General features: G+C 44.0%; 1 protein-coding gene across 1 annotated transcript in view; it reads right to left on the bottom strand.

The window, feature by feature from the left end:
* The window catches only part of LOC310792922 (uncharacterized protein), a gene marked incomplete at its 3' end in the record, with an annotated part of 49,672 nt that overhangs the window by 6,593 nt on the left and 33,588 nt on the right, over positions 1-9,491 (bottom strand). The window contains exons 3-4 of the mRNA XM_083654688.1: positions 7,588-7,749; positions 5,366-5,576 (exon numbers count right to left, since the gene is read on the bottom strand). Of these exons, the coding sequence (XP_083510814.1) occupies positions 5,366-5,576; positions 7,588-7,749 (373 nt within the window). The remainder of the gene's footprint in view (positions 1-5,365; positions 5,577-7,587; positions 7,750-9,491) is intronic.

Raw genomic sequence — 9,491 nt, 5'->3', positions numbered from 1 at the left:
ACCCGTGATGTCACGGTTACCGTAAAACAGTTCTGGGACAAGCAGCGGCTGATGTCTGAACTGTTGGAGGTGCGTGGAGCGTCTACTGTCCGGTAGAAACAGGAAGTGTGTATAAATAGGGGAACAACAGGCTGGTGAAACACTCTACAGATGAATCACTTCTGGGTTGTAGGCCATTGGAAGGTTTTAGGATGAAACAATAGCCCTGCTCAGAATGGTTCACTCATCCACTCCCCTCACGATTTCACATGTAGTGTTCATCATAATAGTGAACTATATGGGGAACGATCAAACCAGTTTCGGACACTACCTCACTCTTCTTCTCCTTCGGTAAACGCGACAGCATTGCATTCATTGTGGTATACGGGAGAACATGCAGGGTACATTCGCTGTTCAGGAGAAGTTGCAGTGCATTGTGGGTATTTTATAGTGAATCAAATTAACAGTTGAGAATTCGGATACTAGTAAGATCAGATCAGAAAGCGTACATTCAGTTTATACAGTGTATAAAACTCAAAATGTGTTTTGGGGTCAATGTGACTGATGGAGCAGGTCACAGGTCACAGGTCAGGTTATGTTAGTACTCTAATTAGTTTGCTAACAAATGATATAACTACAGTGTTCTAAAACTGTTGTTTGTTATATTGAGTGCATTCTTGAACAGCCAAAAGTTGTTGTTTTGTTTTTTTGTTTTCACACACACACACACACACACGCATGCAACGCACGCACGCACAAACTATGCAATTTTGCGGTTGCCTACTTGACTGTGTGTGAACACACTCCACGCAGAAGTGTGCAAGTTCACTTTGTGCAGCAGTTCCTCTTTACATATACTGTAGACCAGAGGTTTTCAAAGGGAGACTCCAAGCAGTTTCAGGGGAGGCCCAGTGAATGGAAGTGAACAAATATTAAATTAGTTATCAATGGGTGTGATTTGGAGATTATAGAGTCGTTTTTTGGGGATCCCCCATCCCCCGCCCCCCACTTTCCCAGAGTCAGAAACTAATAAATGCCTTCAGACAGACATTTTTAATGCATTTGGTGTAGTCTGAACTGAAGTATGTCAAACAGCAATATCAGGCTATCTTGGCTCAATTGTTGATTGTCTATGGGAATAGACAAATAACATAATCATGATCCCATAGGTATCCAGAAATTGAGCGAGGGGGGGCACCTTTTTCCAAGCTTTGTCTCTGAGGGGAGGCCCACAGTCTCAGACTTTGAAAACCCCCTGATATAGAGCATTTGGTGACACAGGAAGGTTGTCCAGTACATGACAGTGTTTGAAAGCAGCCTCTCTGCAGGCTCATTAAAAGCAGCTTCACACACAGCATGTGGCGGTCTGGGCTCCGTGCAGGCGGCCAGCACCATGTGAACCAGATTACTATATTATTCACTTTAGGCTCATTCTGTTCCTGGAGGCTTCAGGGACCTTTCCCCCCCCCCACGTCTGAATGCAAAGGATACGCCACACCTGGTTCCGTGTGGCCAACCTCCAAAACGAAAGGTGAGGAGGAAACCTGGGATACGAGGTTCGATTCACCGCGGACACCCGGGGTCATTCCCCCGGCAGCGGTAACTTCGGCTTGGTCAGACGCTTCTACAGACACAATTGGCCGTGTCTGCGGGTGGGAAGCCGGTAGGCGGGTAAGGTATGAGTCCTTGTCGCTGCACTAGTTCCTCTTCTGATCGGTCTGGGCGCCCTTTCGGGGGGGGGGGGGGGACTGGGAGGAATAGCGTGATCCTCCCACGCGCTATGTCCTGCCGGTGAAACTCTTCGTTGTCAGGTGAAAAGAAGCGGCTGGCGACTGCATCGGAGGAATGTGCTAGTCTACAACTCTCCCCCAGATCGGTAGAGGGGGTGGAGGAGGAATTGGCCAAGTACAATTGGGGAGAAAATGGGAGGAAAATGTGAAAAAATCTGATAAAACAAAAAAAAATGTACTGAGGAATGAGTGGCAACAGACTGCAGTGAATCTTTGGTGCGCTACTGCTGCTGACCGCATGCTACTGCTGCTGACCGCATGCTTTGGGACTTGGACTGGACTGTATGAGCGGCTGGGACAAGGGCACCATTGTGTGTGTGCACCTCACCACCACCCATGGGCCTCCCTAACATAGAAGAGACCGCAGCTACAATCAGCACTGGGACTTGCCATGAAAGAAGACACAGCCGAACTAAAATAAGAAATCAAAGAAACCATAATAGGGAAACTTTGATCGTTCGCAAAATGTAAGAAAGCCTTAGTTACAGAAAATAGAAACATCTATTTATACGTGACAAAAACAGCATTCCAGATTCAAGCGGAACTCCTCGTGCTCCCCGCAGCCAAGCGTGCATTTTAAATCAGCGTGCAATGACAAAGCAACGGGATCAGAGAGGCAGACGCCGGTAAAGAGGAGAGAGAGAATGTACAGGAGAGATCCTACCTCGTTCTCCCAGGCTTCATCTGACCACACAGAGGTCTGTGTCTGTTCCACCACTGAATGAGCAGCTGTGTTCCCCCCCGCCTGTACAGATCTCCCTGCATCGCCTTGGTTGCTGAGCCACCAGCTAATCTGACCTCGCTCTGTCTACGACTCGCGTCTCAACTCGCATCAATGACTCAGGCTGATGACACAGACAGACAGACAGAGAGAGAGAGAGAGAAACTCGAGGACTTCTGCTTTTCATCCTATAAGTAGTTGGTAGGAAATGTTGGCAAAGACAAGAGTTTTCTGTTTGTGGCCGTTCGAGATTTCAACAGCCTGACTCGGCTCGTTCTATTACAAAAGCTATTGAGTGACGTATTGGAATTATTTCTGTGACAGAATATGAAACTGAAAGTGAAAATTAATTAATTGTTAAACATTACCATTATTTAATTTACAAGACATTAATGCAATTAGAGAATGTAAAGAATTACTATTTCGATCATTCGTCTCTGTTATCTCTCTAACCTACAATACAGACAGTCTGTTATCTCTCTAACCTACAATACAGACAGTCTGTTATCTCTCTAACCTACAATACAGACAGTCTGTTATCTCTCTAACCTGCAATACAAACAGTCTGTTATCTCTCTAACCTGCAATACACACAGTCTGTTATCTCTCTAACCTGCAATACAGACAGTCTGTTATCTCTCTAACCTACAATACAGACAGTCTGTTATCTCTCTAACCTGCAATACAGCCAGTCTGTTATCTCTCTAACCTACAATACAGACAGTCTGTTATCTCTCTAACCTGCAATACAGACAGTCTGTTATCTCTCTAACCTGCAATACAGACAGTCTGTTATCTCTCTAACCTACAATACAGTCTGTTATCTCTCTAACCTACAATACTGACAGTCTGTTATCTCTCTAACCTACAATACTGACAGTCTGTTATCTATCTAACCTACAATACAGACAGTCTGTAATCTCTCTAACCTACAATACTGACAGTCTGTTATCTCTCTAGCTACAATACAGACAGTCTGTATAGAGCATATTGAAGCATATTGAAGCATGTACATAACTAATATATAATATATATGGTGATGGTAATAGTTATATATATATAATTATATATATAAGATATGGTATATATATATAGGTATACATAATATGTGATGTAGTTTTATGTATATTCTTATTCTACACATCTGTAATGATATGTAGGTAATTCTGATGTATGCAATATCTTGAAAGGTACAGTATGTATGTATGTATGTATGTAATATCCAAAATTGTACCGTTTGTATGTCTGTACAGAATGTATTTTTTATACAGAATGTAAATTTTGTATGTGATATCTTGAAACTATGCAAGTTGTTTGACCCCAGGAAGAATAGCTGCAGCTCTGCTGTAGCTAATGGGGATCTTAAATAAAGACAAAGACAAAGTCTGTTATCTCTCTAACCCACGATACAGACAGACAATTCTAGACAAAATCATATCTGACAATAAAAACATTCTCAGACTTGGGTCCGAGAGAAAAACCTCATCAAATGGGGGTCTAATGCGTACTAAATGAGGGGTCCTCAATATGATTGAAAGGTTGAGAATCACCATCACTGGAATAGAGCGATTGCTTAGCCTCAAATCCTTTCACCCTTCAATTCCTCTTACGTTCCACTCACTCTCTCGCCCCCCTACGCACCTCGACGTATCCACAGCGCTACAGAGGCCCCCTACGCACCTCGACGTATCCACAGCGCTACAGAGGCCCCCTACGCACCTCGACGTATCCACAGCGCTACAGAGGCCCCCTACGCACCTCGACGTATCCACAGCGCTACAGAGGCCCCCTACGCACCTCGACGTATCCACAGCACTACAGAGGCCCCCTACGCACCTCGCCGTATCCACAGCGCTACAGAGTCTCTCGCCCCCCTACGCACCTCGACGTATCCACAGCGCTACAGAGTCTCTCGCCCCCCTACGCACCTCGACGTATTCACAGCACTACAGACGCCCCCTACGCACCTTGGTCCCAGTAAAATGTAAAAGATGCATCGGCCAAAATTCCTTTCTTTATTCAGCGGCAGTAGCCTGGAACAGTCTCCCAGCTGAGATTAAGACAATCTGCCCCTATCCCTCCTTCAAAGGTAAAGTCAAGAACTGGATCAGGAGAAATAGAACCTGGACTTAATGTGTTGTGTTATATTGTGGTATTATATTATTATATTATATATTATATTATATCTATATTATTATATAGTATATAATATTGTATGGTAATGATATGTAATGCTATAGTATATTATAAAATATTGTCCAGTATAGGTTCATGTAGGATGGATTTGATGGTAGCCAAGGTGACTGAGGTGGGGGGCGACCTGTTGTCGGCCAGCCAGTAACTGAGCCAGTGTCTCACTCGACCCTACATGTTATTAGATCTTATAGTATTTTATTTATTTTATTTATTTTATTTGATTATTTTTTAAAGTATGTTTTTCATTAGGATTTGATGGGTTTATTTATTAATAGCACAAATTGTCTTTTATCTTATTTTATGCTTATTTTTATTGGTTATTCACTGTGCCCCACTTTCCCATATCATTCTCCCCCCTGCGTGGCAGGCACACCCACGCATCACCCTCAGACTCTGACAAGTGCTTGTGGCACTCACACTATCACACACTTACACACATCCAGACATACACACAACAGTACACATTTTATAACAGTCATCACGAGGACCGCAATGGAAATAAGCTGTCAGCTTTATTGCGTTTTTATCCTTTTGATAATGGTGGGCCTGTGTATGTATATATGTATGTTGTATATACTGTGTATTCATTATCAATAAAGAACTCAATCAATCAATCAAAAAAAACCTCGACGTGTCCACAGCGCTAAAGAGGCAAAAAGCGTTGGGATTCGGGGGGTACCTGCTGTTCTCCTCAAAGCGGCTGATGAGGTCCAGGACTTTCGAGTGTTTGTCCCTGGCTCGCTCCTTGGCCAGGCCCCCCACTCCTCCTCCTCCTCGTCCTCCTCCTCCCTCCTCCATGCTGCTTTTAGACCCTGGTCTCTGAACGCGGCCCAGCGGGGACGACAGCTCCGTGCTCACCGGGCTCTGGAGGTGCGTTGGCTTGGGAGGCACTGGAGGGAAGACAGAGGAGGTTCGAGAGTAAATCCATGTATAGAGGGAAGGAGACATCCGTACCTTTGTTAAAGATTGATTTTGCATCTAAACTGATGAGACATGAGACACAGTAATGACTAGGGGGAATCATTGAAGATGCAGGTGGAAATGAGCCTTAATGATTGGGTGGCCCGCCATGAGGGAATGTTTCACTGTAATGCCAATTTGGAACTGAAGGGGGCAGCAAGTTACAGTGTATCTCAAACTAAAACCCTGAACCAAGACCAAGGACACTGCACTTGGATTCAACATTCAAAATGAAAGAGACAGGTTTGTGGGTGTGGCTGAGTTATAGGTTATAGTTTTTTCTTTTTTTTCTTTGACTTTTTCCGGTACAAATTCTGCTCCATTCTGCTAGAGGTTCACAGAAAGTATTGGAATGGAAGTTTGATGTAGAGCTGCAGAAGGTCTCTCGTGTCTTATCTGCAGAGAGATGATTGACCATGGTCAAACAGCAGAGGACCAGAGTTCAGGTTCACCGTTGTTACATAACGATCTGTTTTCACCGCTCCTCTGTGTGACGCGAGCGTGTGTTTAGTCATACATGCACTGAGTCATGGGTGGCTTGTGAATCATACAACGTACAGTTCCAGTAACAGCAGATACGCATACTATAGAGCAGTGATCCTCACGCTTTTCTCTATGAGAGCCACACTGGCAGGACAAAGTCAATAGAGCCACTTTGACAGCAAAACATCAAAAGCCACCCCGACCAAGTATACTGTATCTGCCTACTAATTTGCCATATAGGGCTCTACAATATACGTATATATATTTTCAAAATTCCATCCCCCCCTCAATTTTTTTTTTTCTGTTTTATTTGACCTGAATTCTGTGTTTTACGGTTTACGCAAATTTTAATCATTGTGTCTAATAATGTGAACGAATAAAACATCAACAATTTAATAAGATATAGCAGTAAATTTGTAATGGTGCAACACATGATCAAATGCTTCACTACAGAGTTAACACATACATAAAAAAAAACAATACAGCCACAAAGTCCTGAATGTATTCTTGTCTTGAATCTTGCCAAACTTTCCAAGGAAAGTCGCTGTTGGCTGCTCAGAAAGTAAGTCACCAGATGACGTACGATAATTTGCACGTCAACATGCAAGTTGTGGCGGAGCCCGTTTTAATATTACTGTATGTGCTGACTCCACCCGCCCGGGCCAGTTACGGTGTACGCCGCCGGTAGCAATGACAAGCGCTACAGTCCCTGCTCGCAGCAGAGGCAGGAGGGCTGTGTGTGTGTGTGAAGCACTCAGACCTCTGGAATAAGTAGAGAAAACTGGCATCAACCGTACCAATTTATTGCCAGATGCTTTAGGATTCAACACATTCAAGGTTCAAGTTCAAGGTTCAAGGATATTTATTGTCATTCCAAAACATGAAACATGGAAGGGAACGAAATATGAACTCAAGGTCCTGGTGGATATGTCAACTAGGATATCATAAATCATAAAATATCATAAAAACAACTGAGTACGAAGAAGGAGAACAATATAAAAACAACATATAAATTAGAAACATCATAAAAACAACATAATACCTGATGTAAGAGCAAGGGAAACAATTTAAGGTGCATGTGTTCGCTCAACACGGAGCCACTTAAAGTTCATTAACATGCTTCCCGTTGTCAGAAGAAGTCAGCAGATCGCTTTTGAGAAATAAAGTTGCCAGGGGGTCAATATTCTGGAATATTCCACGTTCAATTAATTATTTTATATCTATTGGCTGCGAGCCACCAATTAGAACCTGGCGAGCCACATGAGGCTCGCCAGCCTCGCAATGAGTAAGTAGCACACTGGCTTAGAGAGACATGAAACAGTGGGGAGCGCAGGTGAGCAAGCTACTGCTGAGACGCACATTCTGATCCAGCGTGTGACAACTGTGTCATTTTAACACACCCGCATGTTGTCTGGCTGAGTTGTTGTGGTGTGTTGCCACGGTGATGGTGTTATCTACCTTGTGGTTTGGGCTGCAGCGGAGTCCTACTGCCAGAGCCTCTTCTTCCATTGACCCCCGACCCCTTGCTCCTCTCGCCCGCCCCGCCGCCCGCCGCCCGATTCAGACACGCCCTCACGCTGGGCGGGCTCCTGTGCTCGCACGCCCCGCTGCTGCCTAGAGCTGGAGGAGAGAGAGAGACAGAGAGGAAGAGAGAGAGAGAGAGAGAGAGAGAGAGAGAGAGAGAGAGAGAGAGAGAGAGAGAGAGAGAAAGGGGAAAGAGAGAATTAAGTTAATGAAGACAAACTATGAGGTTCGTGATGTCACACATGCACATAGTCTGGCTTCAGAGTTCCCACGCTCACTTGGACATCAATTTGTTCTGTGTCGTTTGGATGATTGCTCTGTGGTATGGTCATCTGTAGCTGACATGCATATGAGGCTTTCATGGCTTTTAGTGTTGAGAAAAGGCTAACGGCCAACCTACTTCTATTTTTTCAGAGTTATTCAAAATCAAACTCCTATTCTTTTTTTCAATAACATAATTGATAGTTCATACACACTCCACCAGATGAGTGAGTGGTGGTGGTGGTGGTCAGATGACTTTACCCAGACCAAAAACCAACTAGAATTATTATTATTATTATTCATGATCTTGTCAAGTCAAGAAATCCAGATTAATTTGGGTGAGATTTCAAAATACTGTATATCAATTCCAATAGCAATTCATTTGTGTGAAATTCTTAAAATATCAAGGAAACACTACTGTATCAACACCTTATTTTGTTTTTCTCAAATCCACAAGGACTTCCCAGGCCCGTGGGAACCGTCTGACAGTGACTTCCTTACACACACACACACACACACACGCACGCACCCCATCAAGCATGCACGCACGCACGCACACACACTCGCACGCGCACACACACACACACACACACACACACACACACACACACACACACACACACACAGTTGAACTATTATTTGCACATGCAGCATACATTCTCATGTGAGGAACAGCACTACAGATTGGAGTCCCAGACAGCGCAGTTTATTATCCAGCTAATCATCCAGTTGATGATCGCCACTATTCACACTTCACTTTACCCAGCCAGCTGGCCACAGATGGTACTGCATCAGTGGAGCAGGACTATTTAGATATAGAGCAGGCACCAATTTAATGGCTCGACAGACACACAGGCAGAACAGACTGGCAGTGTTTACAGAATCCTAAATCTACCTCTCTCTGACTACCCCCCCCCCCCCCCCCCCCCACCACACACACACACACACACACACACACACACACACACACACACACACAAAGACATGTAGCCTAGCATGGTAAGCATCCATATATGGTACCATCTTGCCAGGGAGAAATAGGTGGTCTCATTGTTTGAAAAGCAAAGAGATTGTCTGTTTTCTGTCTCCAATTAAAGCGGTCACTTAAATGGGTATGAGTGATTTAACAAGTTGCCACTGATGCATAGCTTATGTGCAGGAATGGATGCAGCTCTGTTCTAGCCTGTTTGTTTGACCTTGTGGTGGTAAATCATTTCAGCAAAAAAAGAGAAATAGCACATAGCCTGTCCTTCATGGTCAATTAATCAGTTCATGTTTAATCCATCAAATTCTTAACGTCGATTCATCAATTCATCAATCATTAACATCCTTATAGACTTACACTTTGGCCACAACTGAAACCTGTGACTGCTGCTGTTGGTGTCTCTCGGCATGTGTCCAGTGTTCATGATACAGAGTCTACAGCCGGCTCATCCTCCCCTCTGTTTGGCACTGGACATTTTCCATTTTAGCGACATAAATCATTGTGAAGAGGCTTTAATCACAATCTCGTCATTTTCAAAAATAGACCAAGCTCGATCCGCTGAAAGGATGTGAAGTTTCAGACTCACATTATA

This window comes from Poromitra crassiceps (assembly GCF_964638095.1).
Source record: "Poromitra crassiceps genome assembly, chromosome: 18".
In the NCBI taxonomy this organism is placed as follows: Eukaryota; Metazoa; Chordata; class Actinopteri; order Beryciformes; family Melamphaidae; genus Poromitra; species Poromitra crassiceps.
Note: the sequence above shows the minus strand (reverse complement) of the source record. Positions and strands in the feature narration are given on the sequence as shown.